General features: G+C 35.2%; 2 protein-coding genes and 1 pseudogene across 2 annotated transcripts; 2 read left to right on the forward strand and 1 right to left on the reverse strand.

Moving 5' to 3' along the window:
• The first annotated feature begins 1108 nt into the window (after positions 1-1108).
• Positions 1109-9390, forward strand: LOC108201058 (putative pentatricopeptide repeat-containing protein At1g12700, mitochondrial). The gene is made up of 6 exons (XM_064084502.1): positions 1109-3071; positions 3956-4737; positions 4944-5035; positions 6087-6204; positions 7919-8583; positions 9040-9390. Exons 1-2 carry the CDS (start codon positions 1218-1220, stop codon positions 4709-4711), a joined length of 2610 nt encoding a protein of 869 aa, XP_063940572.1. The 5' UTR covers positions 1109-1217; the 3' UTR covers positions 4712-4737; positions 4944-5035; positions 6087-6204; positions 7919-8583; positions 9040-9390.
• A 1380-nt stretch (positions 9391-10770) lies between these two features.
• On the forward strand, positions 10771-22370 carry LOC108201829 (pentatricopeptide repeat-containing protein At5g65560-like; annotated as a pseudogene).
• On the reverse strand, positions 14106-15234 carry LOC108201833 (sulfate transporter 1.3-like). Its single transcript, XM_017370146.2, has 5 exons — positions 15168-15234; positions 14886-15076; positions 14708-14793; positions 14514-14590; positions 14106-14398 (listed from the first exon to the last, which is right to left on the reverse strand). Exons 2-5 carry the CDS (start codon positions 14981-14983, stop codon positions 14258-14260), a joined length of 402 nt encoding a protein of 133 aa, XP_017225635.1. The 5' UTR covers positions 14984-15076; positions 15168-15234; the 3' UTR covers positions 14106-14257.
• Positions 22371-24398: the final 2028 nt, after the last annotated feature.

The following is a 24398-nucleotide window of genomic DNA, read 5'->3' on the forward strand; positions in this document are numbered from 1 at the left end:
TTTAAGCAAGAAACACTTATTTTAAACTCACCGAAACGACCCCGTAATCTGCCATTGTTAAAATCAAACAATACTATTTTGCTGTCTTTCTTTACTGAAACTTGTGCTTTAACCATTACAACCCACCCACCCTCTCAATTTCTTACACACTCATTACAACCCTTCCGACCCTCTCAATTTCTTACACACTCAGCGACCAATTATGAAATCAAATTTAATGAAACTCTACTACAACATGAAATGACTCAACATCATCATCCCCTTCTTCATCACTCTCGTCGTTGTCATGCTCATCCTTTCCGCGGCGGCGATACAATCGCCGCTGCTCGTTGTCGGTGATGAAACTCTGATCCCGATTATCGACAGACTCCTTCGCTTTTTTCAGGACAACACGAGACAGAAGGAAAGAAGGAGAAGAGAGCGATGAGAGAGAGAGAGAAAAAAGAAATCGAGGAGATGGAGATGGAGGAGAGAGAGAAAGAGAGGGTGGGAGAAGAGAGACGGAGAGTAAATGGGTGAGAAGGATGATGAGTTTAACCAATAGAATGAAAGTATCGTATTAATGCAATTTTAATCTCTTTTTTCTCTCACTAAAATTGTAAAACTGCAACTAGTTTAATGTAGTAGTAAGTTTGCAATAGAAAGCATAAAAACCGGTATATCCGATAATTTCCCTTTAAAAAAATACATATATTAAAAAACCATTAATTATATAATATTTTTTCACTTGTATTTCTAATAAATACACGAATATAGACTCTTATACAACTCTTGTTATACAATTTTCAAGAAAGATAATTTTGAAATGCTGTTTTCTTTAAGAAGACTGTTATAGTGAGACGGAGAGTATACTCCCTCCTTCTCAATTTATAGGGTCTCTTTTGAAAAAAAAAAATTGTCCCAAAATACATGTCCCTCTCTTTTTTCAATACAAATTTATTTATATATTAATTGTGATTTTTTTGAAACTCAATATTATTCTCATTTCTGAATGCACTAAAAGTTTTATATTTATTGTGATTTTTTTTGAAAATCCTGTTGTCACCTAACAATGCATTAATTAATAATACATGAGATCAAATTATATATAACCAACTTTTTTTTTAATATACGTGTTTTTTCTAAAATGGAACGTTACTTTACAAGCAGCACTCCCCTTTAAAGAAACAGCACAGGAGCAGAGTTTCTAAACACAAAGGCAAGTGCAACTGTGCAAGATGAAGACGATGATAATGATAGTGAGGAGGGCTTTCACCACCTGCTTCAATTCAAACACTCTTCTTCCATCCCCCAGTCAAGGTACTAATACTGTTACTGCTACTACTACTATTACGTTGCTTCGATTGCATTCACTTTCTCAGCCATCCACTTACCCTAACCCTAATCACATACCCACTCATCACACGGAACTTCAACAATTACTTAACGAGAAATGTAAGCTTGGTTTTGATAAGCTGGATGATGCTCTTGTTGTGTTTGATAAAATGCTCCGTATGAAGCCTCTTCCTACTGTCATCCACTTTACTCAACTCTTGGCCGCCCTTGTCAAGACGAAACATTACTCCGCGGCTGTCTCCGTCTTTTCAAAAATGTGCTCTTGTAGCATTCCTGTTAATATAATTACTTATAACACCGCCATCAACTGTTGTTGCCACTTCAAACGAGTTGATTGTGGCTTTGCGCTGTTGGCTGCCATCTTTAAGCGTGGTTTTGTCCCGGATGTCGTTACCTACACAACGCTTCTCAGGGGACTCATTTCCCAGGACAAGTTTCTCGAGGCTGAGCTTATGTTCAAGAACCTTCTCAAGTGCAATCAGATTCAGCCTAATGCAGTTATCTTTAACACCATTATCAATGGCCAGTGCAAAACAGGCAACACTTCCCAGGCTGTGATGTTGCTTAGATACATGGAGAACAAAGGTTGTATGCCGGATGTAGTAACTTATAGCACTGTTATTGATGGTTTGTCCAAAGACAGATTAGTTGATGAAGCTCTGGGTCTTCTTGCCGAAATGAGTGACAAAAGCATTCAACCAAGTGTTGTATCCTATAACTCATTAATTCATGGTATGTGCAACCTCAGTCGGTGGGATGATATTATACAATTGTTAAATGATATGGACAGACACAAAATTTCTCCAGATGAGCATACCTACAGTATATTGGTTGATGCACATGCCAGAGATGGAAAGGTCAAAGATGCTCAATATCTGATAGAGTTGATGATTCAAAGAGGCCAAAATCCTAATGTAGTCACCTACAGTGCACTTATGGATGGATACTGCTTGAGAGGAGAATTGAATAAAGCGTTAGCAGTGCTCAGAACCATGACAAGTAAGGGGATTTTGCCCAACACTCGTACTTATAGTATATTGATTAATGGTTATTGTAAGAAGATGAAAGTAGACACAGCAATACATCTCTTAGAAGAAATGCCCCTGAAAGGTTTAACACCTACAGTTGAAACATACAGTACTATTTTGGATGGCTTATTTCGTACGCGTAGGCTTGATGAAGCACATAAGTTTTATAAGAAGATGTTAAACAAAGGTGTTAAACTGAATGTAGTGACATGCGGCATCTTGTTGCATGGACTTTGCTGGAATGGACTTGTTGGTGAAGCAATGTCCATGTTTCACAAGATGGAGTCATGTGGCTTAGTTCCTGACATATGCATTTATAATATTCTGATTAATGGGTTATTCAGGGACAACAAGGTTGACAAGGCAAGAAACCTTTATCATAATCTTCTTTTGAAGGGTTTACAGCCTACTGTCATAACCTACAACATTATGATACAAGGATTCTGTCATGAAGGGTTGCTGGAAGAAGCATATAAAACACTTTTGGAAATGGAAGAAAACAATTGCTTGGCTAATGGAGTTACATACAACACTCTTATTCGCGGCTGCTTTAAGAATAAGATGTATCATGGAGGTTGTGTGCTTATAGATGAGATGGTTGCTCATGGTTTCAAAGCAGATGCCTCTACCGCCTCCATGCTATTCGATTTGCTGCAATTAAAAGAGCAGGACCCTGCGCTCCTTGCTTTGCAGAAGAAGTTCATGCCTTGACTACATCAATGAGCGAGTTTATTAAGGTACAAAATACTTTTAAATTTCCAGAACTTTGTAATAATTTGCTATGATATATAATGTCAATAGCAATTGCGATATTGGAGTTAATAATATGTAATTTTGTTGAATATCAAATTTGGAGATGGTGGTTATTTTATATCTGCATCTTTTTACAAAATGAGAATCATGAAAAAGCATGTGTTTTCTTTGACAAAATGCAGGAAGCTGGTTTCTCGGGAGATGCATGCCACCTGTATATTACAGGACCTGCTATAAATAGGACACTGCTATGCTTGCTCTGTAAAAGTTTTTGTCATACATACTGGAATGATCCAGTGTGGGAATTTATTATTTACCTGCACTCTTGTAAGTTTCTTATCTATTCTCGTAATTAACTTGGATTGTTCTTACTGTAGGATTAGTTTAGAGTTGCATAAAGCAGTGTTCAGCGCAGAAAAAGTAAAGTACAAGAACCATTACAATTATTTCTCCATACATTAGTCCTTAATATATGTATTTTTTCGTCGTCTGTATGTAGTTTTGAACTTTCTTCTAAAGAAAGGGAATCCATCAGAACTACTTTTCATATATTATTAAACTTGTTTTCTCTGCATAAAAGTTGTTTTGTCATGCATACTTAAATATGATGATTCAATCTGCAACATTATCATTTACTTGCACTCTCTTGTCAGTTTGTTACTCCCTCCGTCCCAAAATAGTTGTCACATTTAGTTTTGTGCGGATCAAATTGACTAAAGTTTGACTGAAATTTATTAATATTTTATCAATTGACAAAATAAAAAAATGTCACCGGAAATAACTTTTAATCTACTTTAAGATGTAATTTTCAATTTTTTAAAATAATGAATTATTGACTTATAATCTTTGGTCAAAATTTAGTCAATTTGACCAACACTCGTACTTATAATATATTGATCAATGGTTATTGTAAGAAGATGAAAGTAGACACAGCAATACATCTCTTAGAAGAAATGCCGAGGGCAGGTTTAACACCTACGGTTGAAACGTACAATACTATTTTGGATGGGTTATTTCGTACGCGTAGGCTTGATGAAGCACATAAGTTTTATAAGAAGATGCTAAAGCAAGGTCTTAAACTAGATATAGTGACATGTCGTACCTTGCTACATGGACTTTGCTGGTATGGACTTGTTGTTGAAGCAATGTCCCTGTTTAACAAGATGAAATCATGTGGCTTAGTTCCTGACATACAAATTTATACTATTCTGATTCATGGATTGTTCAAGGACGGCAAGGTTGACGAGGCAAGGAACCTTTTTCATAATCTTCTTTTGAAGGGTTTACAGCCTGATGTCATATCCTACAACATTATGATACAAGGATTCTGTCAAGAAGGGTTGCTGGAAGAAGCATATAAAATACTTTTGGAAATGGAAGAACACAATTGCTTGCCTAATGAAGTTACCTACAACACTCTTATACGCGGCTGCTTGAAGAATAAGATGTATGATGGAGGTTGTGTGCTTATAGATGAGATGGTTGCTCATGGTTTCAAAGCAGATGCCTTTACCGCCTCCATGCTATTCGATTTGCTGCAATTAAAAGAGCAGGACCCTGCGCTCCTTGCTTTGCAGAAGAAGTTCATGCCTTGACTACATCAATGAGCGAGTTTATTAAGGTACAAAATACCTTTAAATTTCCAGAACTTTGTCATAATTTTCTACGATAAATAATGCCAATACCAATTGTGATATTGGAGTGAATAATATGTAATTTTGTTGAATATCAAATTTCGAGATGGTGGTCATGTTGTATCGGCATGACGGCATCTTTTTACAAAATGAGAATCATGAAAAAGCATGTGTTTTCTTTGACAAAATGCAGGAAGCTGGTTTCTCAGGAGATGCATACCACCTGTATATTACCAAAACTTCAACGAGTGCCACTTGAGTACATCAAGGAGAGAGTTTATTAAGGTACAAAATACTTTTAAATTGCCAAAACTTCGTAATAGTGTGCTACAAAATTTTAAATCAATAGCAATTATGAATTTATGATATTACAGATAATAGAATGTAATTGTTGAATATCAAATTTCGAACTGGTGGCCGTGTTGTATTTGCATCTTTTCACAAAACGGGAAGTGTGGTAGAGCATCTATTTTTCTTTAACAAAGAGCTGCTTTCTTAGGAGATGCATACCGCCTGTATATTACCGGACCTTCTATTCTTGCTCTGCGTGGTACATACTGGCATCTGTTGATTTGGTGTAAAAATTATTATTTACTTGCACCTTCGTGAAACTACTTTTGATATATTATTAAACTTGTTTTCAGACTGTAGTCACAAATTTGTTTTTAAAAAATGCCTCCAGTCAAGTTTGTTTATTCAGAAATATCCTATGCAACTACATATACACATATCTGCAACTATTATTGTAAACTATAAGAACATTGTGAGATGGTAGATTATGGTTGAAGAAAGTAGAAGACAATGAGCAAGGCTATCACTACTTCCATAAGATTAATCCACTCTCTCTTTTCTCCACTTAATCAGACCCTGATCCCGAAACCCCCTAAACTCCTTCATGGATACGTCATCCGCAACTTCAACAGTTACTTCATAAGAAAAATGGTCAGTTATATGAGTTCCGTGGTGCTATTCTTGTGTTGAACAAAATGCTCCAAGTGAGACCTCATACTAGTGTTACCGACTTCAATTAACTGTTATCCACCATCATTACAATGAAACAATACTATGTTACTGTCTTTTTACTGATACTTATGCTTTTACCATTCCAGTTATTGTATATGCCAGTCATCAAAAGGTTAGCAGCTGCTACTAATCATCCATCTTCTGACAAATTCCCCTACTTTTGCAATAGTAATTTAGCTTTAATTTCTACATCAATTTTTTAGCGGCTTATTTATACTCCGATCATTCAGATTTGTACTGAAATACACACTTACCACTAATGATGGAGGTTGTTTACTTATTGATGAGATGTGTGCCCATGGTTTCAAAGCAGATGCATCTACCACCTCCATGCTATTCAATTTGCTGCAATCAAAAGAGCAGGACCCCGCGCTCCTTGCTTTGCAGGAGAAGTTCATGCCTTGAGTACATCAATGAGAGAGTTTATTAAGGTACAAAATACTTTAAAATTGCCAGAACTTTTTAATAGTTTGCTACAAATCAATAGCAATTGTGATATCGGAGTTGATAAAATACAACATTTTGTTAAATATTTACTTCGAAGTGGTGGCCTTGTTGTATTTGCGTCATTTTACAAAACGAGAAGTATGATAAAGCATGCATTTTTTCTTCGACATAATGCTAGAAGTTGGGTTCTCAGGGGATGCATACCACCTGTATATTACAAGACCTACTCGGAACAAATTAGCAGGATCCTTCTACTCTTTCTTTGTGTAAAATGTTTTTCATGGGTACTGCAATCTGGTGATGCAAACACTCTGCAGCATTATAATTTACTTGCATTACATTGTAAGTTTGTCTTCTATATTTGGCACTTGGCAGTCTACTAAGAGTTACTTTAAGTGCTGTATGGCTAACATGTAGTTGCATAAAGGTGTCTTCAGTGCAGCAAATGTGAAGTATACCAACATTTCCATTTATTTTATTGATATATTAGTTCTTAATATTAATATTGTATTCGTTCTCTCTTTCTAAGTTTAAAATCTCTTTTAAAATACAGGAAAATGATCCAAAATACTATCCTTTGTTTCTAAATTTGTTTACAGTTTAAAATAATAAACTAGTTTTCAATTTTATTATATTCACAAAATATTATATAAATTGCCTATATTTAAGTCTGTTTATTCGGAAATACTCTATGCAACTAAGTATAAACCTATTTGTAGCTATTGTTTTAAAATATAAAACCATTCTGGAGACAATGAGAAAGGCTGTCACTACATCCTCAGTGTCTTACTCTTTACACCTTTTCTCATTTCTTCACTACCTGATCCTAGTCCCAGTATTCAATCCCCATATATTCCTTCTTCATCTATACCTCATTTGCAGCTTCAGCCGTTACTTCATTCGGAATATGAGGTTTGTTTTGATTAACTATTCTTATGTGATTTACTTCAATCAACCGTTATCCGCCATCGTTAAAACATAACAATACACTGCTGCTGTTTCTTTTTACTGGTACTTGTACTTTCTCCATTCCAGTTGATCTATGTACCATTAATACCGTCATTAATTATTGTTGTCAATTGAATAGAGTTTATTATGCTTTTTCATGAGCATCTTCTTTTGCCAAATGTTGTTACCTACACCATTCTCTATAGGGGGTTATCTCTCATGACAAATCTCTGGAGGTTGAGCACTGGTTTGAGAAGCTCAGCACAATCAGACTAACTAAAACTAGTGTTGTTCCATTATTGAAATAGGTTGAGCACTGGTTGGATTTTTCTTTACTGTAGGGTTACTTTATAAGTTATTGAACTTACTTGAATCAAGAGAGCAGGATCCCGGCGCTCCTTGAATCAATTTCACTGTTTCTAAATCGGATCATGGTGTTTATATATTAGTGGTACTTTTTTTTTTCATCGATGCATATATAAAATATTTAACCTCTGTTTCTTTCATCATCTTTAATTGAATATTAGTGACCGTTCCTGCTTCCTCGGTGACAAATAAGAATCTTCTATAGTGTCTGGGGATTTATTTAGAGCACTGCAAGTTTTTGCATCAATGTTGTTGTCTATAATTATAGTAATAAATGTTGATGCCATCAAAAGATTCTTTCGGTGATGCACATATATATTAAGTTCTGTTTCTTCTTTTGTGTTTCTTACTATATATAGTTTGGCTCAACCACTTTTGCTGCAGATGGACACTTGGAATGGTAGCATTACTGGTTAATATTTGTAGCAGTTCTGCAAAAGAAGCACAGATCTGGTGCATCATGGGGAATGTCAAGCGCAGAAAACCAAGGTGTTAAACTGGAATATAGTGACATGCAGAATCTTGTTGCCTGGACTTTGCTGAAATGGACTTGTTGTTGAAGCAATGTCCGTGTTTCACAAGATGGAGTCATGTGGCTAATTAGTTCCTGATTTACGCATTTATAATATTCTGATTCATGGATTGTTCAAGAATGGCAAAGTTGATGAAGCAAGAAATCTTTTTCAAAATATTCTTTTAAAGGGTTTGCGCCCTAGTGTCATATCTTACAACAGTATGATACAAGGATTCTGTCAAGAAGGGTTGCTGGAAGAAGCATATAAAATACTTCTGGAGATGGAAGAACAGAGTTGCTTCCCTAATTAAATTACGGGCAACACTCTTATCCCCGGCTGCTTTAGGAATAAGATTTATGATGGAGGTTGTGTGCTTATAAATGATATGTCATATGTGTGTTCATGGTTTCAAAGCAGATGTCTGTACCAGCTCCACGCTATTTGATTTGCTGCAATCAAAAGAGCAGGTCCTGCTCTTTTTGCTTTGCAGAAGAAGTTCATGCCTTAACTACATCAATGAGCAAGTTTATTAAGGTGCAAAATACTTTTAACTTGACAGCACTTCGTAATAGTTTGCTACAATATTTAAAGTCAACAGCAATTTTGTTGAAAATCAGATTTTGAGACGGTGGTCATGTTCTATTTGCATCTTTTTACAAATGAGAATCATGAAAAAGCATGTTTTCATTCTTATGTTTTTTACTCATCGACTCTACGTATTTTCAACTTTTTTTCTAGAAAAGGTAAATTATCCGAATAATTATTTATTAATTATTAAACTTGTTTTCTATTTCATTCGCTCTCTTTTCAAGTAAACATGTTGCATTTGAGGCTTAATTGCTGCTTTGAACCGGTGTTTTGTAATGTGTGTATGCTTTAAGATGAAGGTTGTAATTATGCTATGATGTGCTTGTGCTTTTGTTTACTTTTTCGGGTTTTTACGAGGTTTGATGGTTGATTTTTGTAATTTTAAGTGTTATTTGTATTTAGAGGTGGATAACGAGCTGTACGAGACGAGGCAAGTTGGAGATGAAAGGAGTTGCTTAAAATTGGATTTGGACACCGTTTTCCTCGCGTTGTCGAGGCGAGTTCAATTCTCCTTATCTACTCCGGAGACGAGTTCTCGCTATCCCAACTCGTGTACAACTTGGCGAGTTGAGCAAGTTCTATGAATTACTACAATTTTTTTTTAAATGATGTATATAGCTTACAAATATATCTTTAACTGATATAACCTACAAAAATAATGTATACACTCCCTCTGTGTGTCTAGATTGTTTAACTTAGTGGACGGGGGGCTTGACACACATTTTAAGAATCCTGTAAAGTGTAGTTTCACAAATTATTTTTTTTTTCTTCTGAATAAAAATTTAATATTTAAATATTTGTAAAAAATTAAAAATAATATGAAAATATGTCTTATATGCACCTTCAAATGCGAGTTAAACAATAAAAAATACCGTGTGGATGTCCTTGACTTTTCACAGATAGATGGATAGACTTTTAACTTTTCATCCTTCAAGCTTTGATCTTTCATATTCCAGTTACTCTAGACTTTTGACCTTTTAAATATCTTGTAACTTCTTTATCATGTTCAAACTTGTACTTAGAAACTTACTCTAATAAATACAATTCTCTTATTCACTTTCTAATATCTCTTTTATGTTTACTTTATATTTATATTATATTCATAACATTTAATTACATCTCTTCATTTTTCAACAATGTTCTAAAAGTCGGGATTAATCGTTGTTCGATCGGCCATCGTCTCGATTAAGTATTAATCGATAAAAAAAGTGTTTTTCCTGAAAAATCGATTAAAGACGGGATTAATCGGTTAGAAAAGGATATAATCGGCAAAAATCGGTAAATTTAAAAACTTTAAAAATTATTTTAAAAAATTTAAAATTAAAAAAATTAATTTTAAGACACATTGTACTATGGTCTTATGGATGAATTGACCTAAATATTTAGAAAATAGATATTTTGTGGATAAAATCATTAATTTTTTAATTTATAAAAGTATATGATTATAAATCTATTGTAAATATAAATATATTTATACTTATATTTATCTAGTTTAAAAAATAATATTAAATTGATTCCGATTAATGATCCGATTAATCCCCGATTATCCGATTGATCGCTAGACGGTACCTTTACCGACTAAGTCCAATTTCCGCTTTTTACAACACTGTTTTCCAATGCACAAGATATGGAAAATGTTATTTCCAGAGCAAGATTTTTGTTTTCGGAGCAAATTCAATGCTCTCCCCCCCTTGCATCCACATAAATCATACAACTTCAGTCCAAATTTCTGTAAATTGCTCTGGAAATTAAAAAACTGCTCTGGATATAACATTTCCCACAAGATATCTATTACACTATATTTAATAACTCTAAAAATTGCATATTTATCTTTTAACTAACAAAATAATTATCAAATGTATAGATGAATTTACATTCTCTCTCGGTCTTAAAATAAGTGTCATTTTGACAATTTGAACATAATTTAAGAGGCAAAAAAAACATGCTTCCACACACTATTTTTCAATTTTTTTTTCTGAATGAAAATATAGATGTTAAACTTTTATTCAGGAAAAAGAATATTTAAAAAATAATATATAAAAGTATGATTTTTTTTGCATCTCAAATTACGTTAAAAAAAATTCATTTGAATTGGAATCATAAATTTTAAATGCATTACCAGCAAATCAGCAATACAAAATGTAGATGATATGTTGCTTTAGAAGCAGCACTCTCCTTCACAGAAACAGCACAGGAGCAGAGTTTCTAAACACAAAGGCTTTAAAATGCAATTGTGGAAGATGAAGACGATGATAATGAAGAGGGCTTTCACCTCCTGCTTCACTTCAAACACTCTCCTTCCATTCCCAAGACTAGGTACGAATAATATTACTGCTACTACTACTATTACGTTGCTTCGATTGCATTCACTTTCTCAATCCCCCACTTGCCCTAACCCTAATCACATACCCAATCATCTTACAAAACTTCAACAATTACTGTTGGAGAAATCTAGAGTTGGTTTTGATAAGCCTGATGATGCTCTTCAAGTGTTCGATAAAATGCTCCGTATGAAACCTCTGCCTAGGGTTATCGACTTTAATCAACTCCTGGCCGCCCTTGTCAAGATGAAACATTACTCCGTGGCTGTCTCCGTCTTTTCAAAGATGTGCTCTTTTACCATTCCTGTTAATGTAGTCACTTATAGTACTGTCATCAACTGTTGCTGTCACTTAAAACGAGTTGATTATGGCTTTACGCTGTTGGCTGCCATCTTTAAACGTGGTTTTGTCCCGAATGTTGTTACCTACACAACTCTTCTTAGGGGACTCATTTCCCAGGACAAGTTTCTTGAGGCTGAGCTTCTCTTTAAGAACCTTCTCAAGCACAATCAAGTTGAGCCCAATGCAGTTATCTTTAACACCATTATCAATGGCCAATGCAAAACAGGCAACACGTCCCAGGCTATGATGTTGCTTAGATACATGGAGAAGAAAGGTTGTATGCCGGATGTGGTAACTTACAGCACTATTATTGATAGTTTGTCCAAAGACAGATTAGTCGATGATGCTTTGGGTCTTCTTGCTGAAATGAGTGACAAAGGCATTCGACCAAATGTTATAACCTACAGCTCATTAATTCAAGGTCTGTGCAACCTTAACCGATGGGATGATATAACACAATTGTTAAAAGATATGGACAAACACAAAATTTCTCCAGATAAGCATACCTATAGTATATTGGTTGATGCACATGCCAGAGATGGAAAGGTCAAAGATGCTGAGTATCTGATAGAGTTAATGATTCAAAGAGGTCAAAATCCTAATGTAGTCACCTACAGTGCACTTATGGATGGATACTGCTTGAGAGGAGAATTGGATAAAGCGTTTGCAGTGCTCAGAACCATGAGAAATAAGGGGATTTTGCCCAACACTCAGACCTATACTATATTGATCAGTGGTTATTGTAAGAAGATGAAAGTAGACACGGCAATAACTCTCTTAGAAGAAATGCCCCTGAAAGGTTTAACACCTACAGTTGAAACGTACGGTACTATTTTGGATGGCTTATTTCGTACGCGTAGGCTTGATGAAGCACATAAGTTTTATAGGAAGATGTTAAACCAAGGTCTCAGACTGGATATAGTGATATGTAGTACCTTGCTTCATGGACTTTGCTTGAATGGACTTGTTGTTGAAGCAATGTCCTTGTTTCACAAGATGGAGTCTTGTGGCTTAGTTCCTCACATAAGCATTTATAATATTCTGATTCATGGATTGTTCAAGGATGGCAAGGTTGACAAGGCAAGGGACCTTTTTCATAATCTTCTTTTGAAGGGTTTACAGCCTGATCTCAAAACCTACAACATTATGATCCATGGATTCTGTCAAGAAGGGTTGCTGGAAGAAGCATATAAAATACTTTTGGAAATGGAAGAACACAATTGCTTGCCTAATGAAGTTACATACAACACTCTTATCCGCGGCTGCTTTAAGAATAAGATGTATCATGGAGGTTGTGTGCTTATAGATGAGATGGTTGCTCATGGTTTCAAAGCAGATGCCTCTACCGCCTCCATGCTATTCGATTTGCTGCAAGTAAAAGAGCAGGACCCTGCGCTCCTTGCTTTGCAGAAGAAGTTCATGCCTTGACTACATCAATGAGCGAGTTTATTAAGGTACAAATTACTTTTAAAGTTCCAGAACTTCGTAATAATTTGCTACGATATATAATGCCAATAGCAATTGTGATACTGGAGTGAATAATATGTAATTTTGTTGAATATCAAATTTCGAGATGGTGGTCATGTTGTATCGGCATGACGGCATCTTTTTACAAAATGAGAATCATGAAAAAGCATGTGTTTTCTTTGACAAAATGCAGGAAGCTGGTTTCTCGGGAGATGCATACCACCTGTATATTACAGGACCTGCTATAAATAGGACATGGTACAGTGTGCAAACTTATTATTTACGTGCACTCTTGTAAGTTTCTTATCTATTCTCGTAATTAATTTGGATTGTTCTTTACTGTAAGCTTAGTTTAGAGTTGCATAAAGCAGTGTTCAGTGCCGCAAAAGTAAAGTACAAGAACCATTACAATTATTTCTTGATATATTAGTTCTTAATATATGTATTTTCCGTCGTCTCTATGTAGTTTTGAACGTTCTTCTAAAGAAAGGGAATCCATCAGAACTACTATTCATATATTATTAAACTTGTTTTCTCTTCATAAAAGTTGTTTTGTCATTCATACTTAAATATGATGATTCAGTCTGCAACATTATTATATACTTGCACTCTCTTGTCAATTTGGTATCTTTTGTCCTAGTCCACTAGGACTTCTCTTTACTGTAAGGTTACTTTAAATTTGCATAAAGTAGTGATAAGTGCAGCAGACTTGAAGTACAATCGTTACTGTCATCACTTGATATTTTAGCTATTAATATTATGTATTAACTTCAATCAAATGTAATCTGCATTGTTAAAATCAAACAATACTATTTTGCGATCTTTCTTCACTGATACTTGTGGTTTTACCATTCCAGTTGAAGTATAGTTCCTTTTGGTTAACAAAAGTAGCAGACACTGCTGAAGGCGTTTGTTTTGTTCCGTAAAATGCTCAAAATAAAAGCTATGGTACAGTTCCAATCCATTACAAGAGTTACACAAAGATCAGGAGCCAATCCTTGACAATGTGCCAAATTTTCTGGAAAAGCAAAGCATGAATACATCGGATCCAGCAGCTTTGTTCGAGTGCATCTAAAATTAAGCACGCTTAGTTTCCTCCTCTGATGGTTGTGCTCTCAAGCTATCACTCATGTACTCTGGCACTAGTGTTCCGATAAAGATCGGTTTCAATGAGCTCGAAGATTCGCTTGTTGTGTTTGATAAAAGGCTCTAATCAATTGTTACTGGCCCTTGTTCAAATGAGGAAGTACTCTGTAGCTGTACTTATGTTTAGAGAAATGCATGTTTTAGGCATCATTACAATTAATATATTAAACTAAAGATAAAACAAGAAACTCATGTAGAACTTGTTTCCATGGAAATATCTCAGAAGCAAATTTTTGATAGGTACAGCTTGGATCATGTATTCAGAAACTGTACAAAGGTAATGATCAACTGATGATCATATACTTACAGCATGTAGTAATGTGAAATAGATGTATACATTGATATTATACTTGTTCCAATTTGGGAGCACACATAACAATGGCGTCTGCAACTCTTAGGAAGATCTTGTCCTCTCCGACCATGTTTGCAAACTCAGATGCATGTAATTTGTCGAGTACAACTTGCCCTGGATTTGCTAGATTGAGCTGTTTATATAAACATCCAAGAAACAATCAATATTATGAAATGTTATCGAGATTTATGCACTTAAATTACGTATGGAATTCAACTTGAAGATGAAACTGGTCTGGATATGCTTACCTGAATAGACCTTTTCTGGAGACTCTTGTACAGTTCTTCCAAGGCATGAATACCACTAGTGTCTATGTCTGTCACAGCTGCAACAGAATACGGAAGAATAAATCACAATGCTTACATAGAAAACAATGTTTTTTTTCAGTTATCATCGTGTAGGCGCAAGCAGAAACAGTATCCGTAGAGCAGAAATTGCTTACGTGACATGTCCAGTACTAAATTTTGAATTTCGGGTTGTTTATGTTCAGCCAGCATTTCTTCCTCATCCAGTATCCATCTCAATATCCTGTAAAGTATCAAGTACTGGCATTAATCCTTGAAATACTAATAGAGTTATAGATAATACCACGCCCTAGTTTGGAAAATGAGAAGCTATACCTCTCCTTTATGTAGTTGGAATTGGAAAAGTAAATTGCAGAATCGACTCTGATTATTAGAACACCAGGAACTCTGGTTGCTTCTGGATATTGCTGCATGTTCCTGTAAACACTAGTCCTGGGGATTCTGCCAAGAGCTGCTGTCCGTGGCCTAGTCACTTGTAGAAGAATTTTGGCAAAGGAAATGGATACCTGTGATATAAGATGATGGCATTATAAATCTCCAAACCTGATTTATATATTTGATCTTCAAATAAACACATGGTAAATATCATTTACTTACCGCAATCAAGAGACCAACTTCAACTGAAGTAAAAACTACGCCAAAAAATGCTTTCTTCAGCTACCGGAAAAGACAGTTTTCAAACTTTCTTTTAATATATTTAACATTAAAAAAGGTAATTTATATTTTTAATATTTATAATCCAAAATTTCAGAAAATTATAAAAATAAAACGAAACTATCTGAAAAGCGCGACCTATACGTCTCTCGCTTCTCCTTTATATATATATATTGATGATTGATTGTTATGTTATTAGATCCTGACTCTATGTGTGTGTATATATATATGCTCATGATCAAATACAAACCAGTTCTTAAATAAAAACTAAAAACCAGATTAGTTTAATGATATTGTCAATACAATTTAATAGTATTCTCTTTAGAATTTAGTGATTTGTGCGGCAGAATTGACGTAAATTTCCAGGAATCAGTGAAAATCGGTGGATATGTTCTTGTACTCGATTCTGGTGGTTGTGGCGGGGGTGGAGATGATGGTGGTGGCCATGGAAAGACGGAGCAACAGTTTCAGCAGGAGTGTTTCAGCAGATCTGATATATAAATAAAATCGTAATGCCTTTAACTTGGCAGTAAAAACGGCGGAGATGAAGACAACGGAGGTGGAGGAGGTGACACAGGTGGAGTGGTACTGGAGGAGAAGGTGGAGGTGGGTGGACGTTGATGGAGGTTGCAATTGAAAGGCTTTGGTGAAGGTGAAGGAGGGGGCGGCGGCGGGGGTGGAGGTGAAGATGGAGATGGCGGTTGGCGGGGAAGATGGAGAGGGAGGTGTAGATATTAGTGATATGTGCTTTGGAATTTAGTGATATATGAGGTGGGTTTTTAGTTTGTAGAATATGGAGATTTGTATTGGAGTAAAACTCTATATGTGTGTGTGTAATAGTATAATAGTGATAATAATAAAATAGAATATATGATAATCAAATTTTGGTGGGTTTTTTTTTTGCCAAAATTTAGAACGGATTTCATTAATATCTTGAAAGAGACTCAATTGGGACAAACCCTCGATTGATCATGCAATCAGGTTGAAAAATAAATAAACGAGTTAAATGATTAGCCGCTTTATTTCCGGATTGCTTAACTAACCGAATACAAATATTCTGAAAATTAAAAATGAAGATAATGATTTCTTGAGAAATCCAACATGCATCTCTCCTAAAAACAGTAGTTTCACAGTTGACCCTTACAGTAATTTTATAGATAGTGCAACGTTCAGGAGACTCAGTTGCCAAAACTGAGTTTAGAGATCTCATGCTGTGAACAGGTATATTTTGTGAGAGGAGAGCACATGCGATTTTCACTACCGTTCCAAAAACAATCTAGCTATCTAGATGCCAGACACAGCTACAGACCTGTCGAAAGTGTTGTTGATGCGAGATCTCCAAATCTCCCAATACATCGTAAAATTCATTTTCAATACAAACACATCATAAAGCCAGACACATCGCACAAAGCGAGACATTCAAACACATAAATATGACAGAAGACAACGAAAAACTCAAATGAGTTTCCCGGATTTTGTGGAACAAAACTCGATTTTATTGAAGAAGAAACAAACAAAGAGGATTATTGATAGAAAATTAAAAAGAAGAGAAGAGGTGTTGTGTGTATGGAGAAGCGGCGGCTAAACAATTAAGATGGGATGAAAGAAGATAGGAATAGTGATGAGTAGAAGAGGTGGGGAAGGAGATGGAAGCGGCTAGGGTTAGCGGGAGATGGAGCGGTTGACTGAATCAACAATTTCAAGAGACCTTAATTCATCCGTGTTTGTTATTTTAAAATAAACTTAAATTTTGGTGGTTTAGTGACCAAATGTTGATATTTTAGTATTTAGTACTTCTGGATTTTCAATGAAATTTTTCTTATTAATAAAAGGCATTGATTTTAGAAATTTATCCGAAATCAATAAATTTCAAGCAATTTGAGTAAATATTGTTATATTTCACTCTAGAATAGGATTTTGCAAATCAAAGATTAGAGTTGTGTTATTTTATTAAAATTTAACTCGTATCAAATTTCGTTATATGTTTGTCAATATTATAAAGTTTTAGGGTTAATTATCAAATAGGTCATTTGCTTCATTTCAATGTATCAAGTGAGTCATCGACAAATTTTTGGTCTCATTTGCACCACTCATCTCAAATTGTGTTACATGTTCACAATTTTTTGTGAAGTTACGTCAAAATAAACCTTTTTTGTTAAACTATAGGACAAGAACTTATTTGGGACTTGACGTGAACTTGTACACAAAGCAACGTGATGATAAAATAATAAAAAATCAAATATTAAATTAGAAAAATTTACAAAATATAGGTCCAATTCAATTTAAAAGGAAGATTAATATATGTTTAGCTAAAAAAAAAATTGATGTATTCAGAAATCTAAAAATCCATGATTTAACCGATTAATCCCTTGCAATATTGCCGGCTGATTCGATTTTTGAAATCTGATTAATTTTATAATTTTTTCTTAATTGAATTATGTATAATAATTTATTAAAATTAAAATACTATATCATATTAACTATGAATAATTATAAAACCTATAACATAGTAAAGATATATTTATCAATAAATAACCAATTCAATCATAACTAAATATTAAATAATATTAAAATATTAATATACACCCGATTTTTAGCCCGATAAATCCTTCCGATTAATCTCTGGTTTCGATTAATCCTGAGTTCGTAGATAAAACAATTAGGTCAGATTCTCGATTTCACACGATGTAATTTGATGAAGTCACCGAAACTGTATCACGGTAAAAAGGGCGAGAAATACTGAAACAGGTAGAAAAACAAACAGCACCTGGCAGTGTCTCTTAAACAGAAGGAAGAAAAATCAGAAGACGAATACGGTGACGATGAGAATGGCTTTCACCACTTGCTTCGGTTCGAACACTCTTCTCAGATTTCCGATACACGCTACGAATACTATTACGTTGCTTCGATTGCATTCACTTTCTCAATCCTCCGCTTACCCTCACCCTAATCACATACCCAATCATCTTACGGAATTTCAACAATTACTGTTGGAGAAATCTAGAGTTGGTTTTGATAAGCTCGACGATGCTCTTCTTGTGTTCGATGAAATGCTCCGTATGAAGCCTCTTCCTACTGTCATGCAATTTAATCAGCTCTTGGCCGCCCTTGTCAAGATGAAACATTACTCTGCGGCTGTTTCCGTCTTTTCAAAGATGTGCTCTTTTAACATTGCTGTTGATATAGTTACCTATAACATCACCATCAACTGTTGTTCCCATTTGAAACGCGTTGATTATGGGTTTGTGCTGTTGGCTGCCATCTTTAAGCGTGGTTTTGTCCCGGATGTTGTCACCTACACAACTCTTGTTAGTGGACTCATTTTTCAGGACAAGTTTCTCGAGGCTGAGCTTCTCTTTAAGAACCTTCTCAAGCACAATCAAGTTGAGCCTGATGCAACTATCTTTAACACCATTATTAATGGCCTCTGCAAAACAGGCAACACTTCCTAGGCTATGAGGTTGCTTAGATACATGGAGAAGAAAGGTTGTATGCCCTGCATAGTAACTTACAACACTATTATTGATAGTTTGTCCAAAGACAGATTAGTCGATGATGCTCTGGGTCTTCTTGCCGAAATGAGTGACAGAGGCATTCAACCAGATGTTGTAACCTACAGCTCGTTAATTCAAGGTCTGTGCAACCTTAACCGATGGGATGATATAACACAATTGTTAAAAGATATGGGCAGACAAAAAATTTCTCCGGATAAGAATACCTATAGTATATTGGTTGATGCACATGCAAGAGATGGAAAGGTCAAAGATGCTGAGTATCTGATACAGTTAATGATTCGAAGAGGCCAAAGTCCTGACGTAGTCACATATAGTGCACTCATGGATGGATACTGCTTGCGGGGAGAATTGGATAAAGCGTTAGCAGTGCTCAAAACCATGACAAGTAAGGGGATTTTGCCCGACACTCAGACCTATACTATATTGATCAATGGTTATTGTAAGAAGATGAAAGTCGACACAGCAATAACTCTCTTAGAAGAAATGCCCCTGAAAGGTTTAACACCTACAGTTGAAACATACAGTACTATTTTGGATGGCTTATTTCGTACGCGTAGGCTTGATGAAGCACATAAGTTTTATAGGAAGATGTTAAACCAAGGTGTCAGACTGGATATAGTGACATGTTGTACCTTGCTTCATGGACTTTGCTGGAATGGACTGGTTGTTGAAGCAATGTTCTTGTTTCACAAGATGGAGTCTTGTGGCTTAGTTCCTGATATACACATTTATAGTATTCTGATTCATGGATTGTTCAAGGACGGCAAAGTTGATGAAGCAAGGAACCTTTTTCATAATCTTCTTTTGAAGGGTTTACAGCCTAGTGTCAAAACCTACACCATTATGATCCATGGATTCTGCCAAGAAGGGTTGCTGGAAGAAGCATATAAAATACTTTTGGAAATGGAAGAACACAATTGCTTGCCTGATGAAGTTACCTACAACACTCTTATTCGTTGCTGCTTTAAGAATAAGATGTATGATGGAGGTTGTGTGCTTATAGATGAGATGGTCGCTCATGGTTTCAAAGCAGATGCCTCTACCGCCTCGATGCTATTTGATTTGCTGCAATTAAAAGAGCAGGACCCTGCGCTCGTTGCTTTGCAGAAGAAGTTCATGCCTTGACTACAATACTACATCAATGAGCGAGTTTATTAAGGTACAAAATACTTTTAAATTTTCAGAACTTTGTAATAATTTGCTACGATATATAATGCCAATAGCAATTGTGATATTGGAGTGAATAATATGTAATTTTGTTGAATATGTAATTTCCAGAACCATTACAATTATTTTTTGATATATTAGTTCTTAATATTTGTTTTTTTTTTTGGCTAAATTTAATATATGTTTTTTTTTCGTCGTCTCTGTGTAGTTTTGAACTTTCCAAAGAAAGGGAATCCATCAGAACTACTATTTATATATTATTAAACTTGTTTTCTCTGCATAAAAATTGTTTTGTCATGCATACTCTCCAAAGATGTTGTCCTCTATACTTATCATAATAATAGTAGGATAATTAGCTGGTCTGCTTTTGCAAAGGAGAACTCTTTGCAGGTTGGAGTCTTGGAGGTGCTTGTTTCCTGAAGTGATGTATCATGGAGGTTGTGTACTTATAGATGAGGTGTGTGCTCATGGTTTCAAAACAGATGCCTCTACCGCCTCCATGTTATTCGATTTGCTGCAATTGAAAGAGCAGTACCCCATGCTCCTTGCTTTGCAGAAGTTCATGCCTTGAGTACATCAAGGAGAGAGTTTATTAAGGTACAAAATACTTTTAAATTGCCAAAACTTCGTAATAGTGTGCTACAAAATTTTAAATCAGTAGCAATTATGATATTAGAGATAATAGAATGTAATTGTTAAAATCGAATTTCGAACTGGTGACCGCGTTGTATTTGCATCTTTTCACAAAACGAGAAGTGTGGTAGAGCATCTATTTTGCTTTAACAAAGAGTTGGTTTCTTAGGAGATGCGTACCACCTGAATATTACCGGACCTATTCTTGCTCTGCATGGTACATACTGGAATCTGTTGATCCGGTGTAAAAATTATTATTTACTCGGACCTTCGTGGAACTACTTTTGATATATTATTAAACTTGTTTTCAGACTGTAGTCACAAATTTGTTTTTAAAAATGCCTCCAGTCAAGTTTGTTTATTCAGAAATATCCTGTGCAACGACATATACACATATCTGCAACTATTATTGTAAAACTCTAAGAACATTGTGGAGATGGTAGATTATGGTTGAAGAAAGTAGAAGACAATGAGCAAGGCTATCACTACTTCCATAAGATTAATCCACTCTCTCTTTTCTCCACTTAATCAGACCCTGATCCCGAAACCGCCTAAACTCCTTCATGGATACCTCATCCGCAACTTCAACAGTTACTTCATTAGAAAAATGGTCGGTTATATGAGTTCCGTGGTGCTATTCTTGTGTTAGACAAAATGCTCCAAGCGAGACCTCGTACTAGTGTTATCGACTTTAATTAACTGTTATCCACGATCATTACAATGAAACAATACTATGTTGCTGACTCTTTTTACTGATACTTATGCTTTTACCATTCCAGTTATTGTATATGCCAGTCATCGAAAGGTTAGCAGCTGCTACTAATCATCCATCTTCTGACAAATTCCCTACTTTTGCAATAGTAGTTTAGTTTTAATGTCTACATCAATTTTTTAGCGGCTTATTTATACTCCGATCATTCAGATTTGTACTGAAATACACACTGACCACTAATTTTTTTCATCCATTTTCATCATTCTAGTTTGACGATTGACGACTATGCACTCCAGCTATAAATCTGGTAAAAATAATCTCTTGTGTTACACTTACCGGCACAAGAGCGTATATGAGCATGGTTATGAACACCATAATTATTTGTATAATATAAATATCAATGTCAGGCCTCACAATCACTGACATCAAAAACCTCTTAGGGACGCCTAGCAGCTCAAGATCATCACCGAGACGATTAATGGATCCCATAAGTTTCTATCTGGAAAGGGAAGAATAAGCAGTCATTTTGTTTGATCATTGGTGAGCTTTCTGTATAGACTTAAGTATAGCAGCATGCTTTGTTTGCTGTTCATATTTATATCAAAATTCATGCACTTTTACTCTTAATCGCCTAATGTTGTACCAAATTTACTCCAGAAAATTGATGGAAATTAAATAACATTCTTTTCACATGGATGATTTATTTTTCTCCTTCGCATGGAGGGTAGAATTTTAATGGAAATAGGGAAGCAATGGTAGCATTATAGGTTAATATTGGTTGCATTTACATACAATTGTTTGCCTGATGAAGTTACATACGACACTCTTATCCGCGGCTGCTTTAAGAATAAGATGTATGATGGAGGTTGTTTACTTATAGATGAGATGTGTGCCCCTGGTTTCAAAGCAGATGCATCTACCACATCCATGCTATTCAATTTGCTGCAATCGAAAGAGCAGGACCCCCGCTCCTTGCTTTGCAGAAGAAGTTCATGCCTTGACTACATCAATGAGAGTTTTATTAGGGTACAAAGTACTTTAAATTGCCAAAACTTTGTACTAATTTGCTACAATATTTTATTTCAATAGCAAGTGTGATATCAGCGTTATAATATGTAATTTTGTTGTACATCAAATTCGAAATGGTGGTCGTGTTATGTTCTTGTGACAGACAATATTCTCCACATGAGACTTGGTACTACGGTTATTAACTTCAATCAAATGTAATCTGCCATTGTTAAAATCAAACAATACTATTTTGCTGTCTTTCTTTACTGAAACTTGTGCTTTTACCATTCCAGTTGAAGTATAGTTCATTTTGGTTAACGGAAGTAGCAGACAATGCGAAAAGCATTTGTTTTGTTCCATATAATGCTCAAAAGAAAACCCATAGTACAGCTCCAATCCATTACAAGAGTTGAACAAAGATCAGGAACCAATCCTTGACAATGTCCCAAATTTTTTGGAAAAACAAAGCATGAATACATCAGATCCAGAAGTTTATACTCACAGCATGTAGTAATGTGAGATAGATTTATACATCTTTATATTTATATAAAGGAGGTTTCTCGATGGATTACGTGGCAGCTCCCAAAATCCTTCCTCTAATATTCCTGTTTTTCTAGCCTTATCTATATAAAGGAGGTTCCTCAATGGATTGCGTGGCAGCTCCCAAAATCCTTCCTCTAATATTCCTGTTTTTCTAGCCTTTGTCTATATTTTGTTAATTTTATATTTATTCTCTATTTTTATAACTTATTATAATTACTACATCAGTTATGAAAATTTGATTTTCTATTTCGCATGTCCTTTTGCTTTTCAGGTCTCAGTGGCTTCTCTTCGAGGTACTCGGTCTCTGCAATTCTATATGCCATCTCTCTCGCTCTCCGTTTTCTTTTACAATCCGGTCTAATCTGGTTTGCTTCTTTATTTTCAGGTCTCGAGTGGCTTCTCCTTCGAGGTCTCGCGCCAGAGTTTGCAGGGTGATGGAGTGTGTTACTCTCTTTCTCTCTCCCTCCCTCCCTCCCTCCTCTCCTCTCCTCTCTCAATTTTACTTGTCTGATTTTGATGATGGCTGTGTAAGTTTCTTGGTAGATAGAGAAAACCCGGTATTTATTTGTCGTCCTCGCAGCAGAATTTACAAGGCGATGGAATGGATCATGATGAGGAAACCTCCGGTATCCAATGTATAGCTCTCTCTCTCTCAATCTCTCTCCTTTTCTCTCTCTCTCTCCCTCCCTTGCTCCCTCTCCCCTCCTCTCTCCATTTTACTTGTCTGATTTTGACGACTGTGTGAGTTTCTTGATGAATAGAGAAAACCCGGTATTTATTAAGATAATATCTCTTCTTTCCCCCCAAATATCATCACCATCTGTCTCAAATCACCTCACTAATCTTCGTGTCCTTGGCCCTAGCTTGAATCCCACTTGTCACCACTCTTTTTCTCGCTAATTTTGCTATAAAATTGAGTCTTCATATTGTTCAGTGCTTTCTTGATTGTGTTTTAGCTTAAAGATTGCACCTTTATTGTTTATGTTGATTTTTTTAGGTTAAAGAAGGAAGAATTTGAAAAGGGTCTGTTTAATTTGAAAAGCAATTTTGTTAATGAAAAGAGAAATTAGCTAATAAAGTTTAACTAAGAGGAGTGTATTCGATTGGGATTTTAATGGATTGTTTTTAGTCTATGGATTTTAATGGATTGTGTCTGATTTTTATTTTGTGCGGATTCTTGATAAAATGTCGCAGAGTTGATAGGATTTAAGTACAATGCTTCAAAATCCCATTGATTTTGATGGGATTTCAAAAAACTTAAAATACACTGAAGAATGACACAAAATCCATCATTTTATGACATGCAAAAAAAACCATCAGCATTTGAATACCATCAGATTTTAATGGATTTTAAACAATCCCAATTGAATACCATCAGATTTTAAAGCATAATTTAAAATCTCAATTGAATACCATCGGATTTTGTAGCATAATTTGAAATCCCAATTGAATACCTCAAGATTTTAATGGATTTTAAACAATCTCAATCGAATACCCTCGGATTTCATAAATGCAAAAAAATGCTTTAAAATCTCAATCCAATACACCCCTCTAAGGCTCTTAGCACACCATAGGAAGATTGATACCAGGCATAAA

This window comes from Daucus carota, chromosome 9, assembly GCF_001625215.2.
Source record: "Daucus carota subsp. sativus chromosome 9, DH1 v3.0, whole genome shotgun sequence".
NCBI lineage: Eukaryota > Viridiplantae > Streptophyta > Magnoliopsida > Apiales > Apiaceae > Daucus > Daucus carota.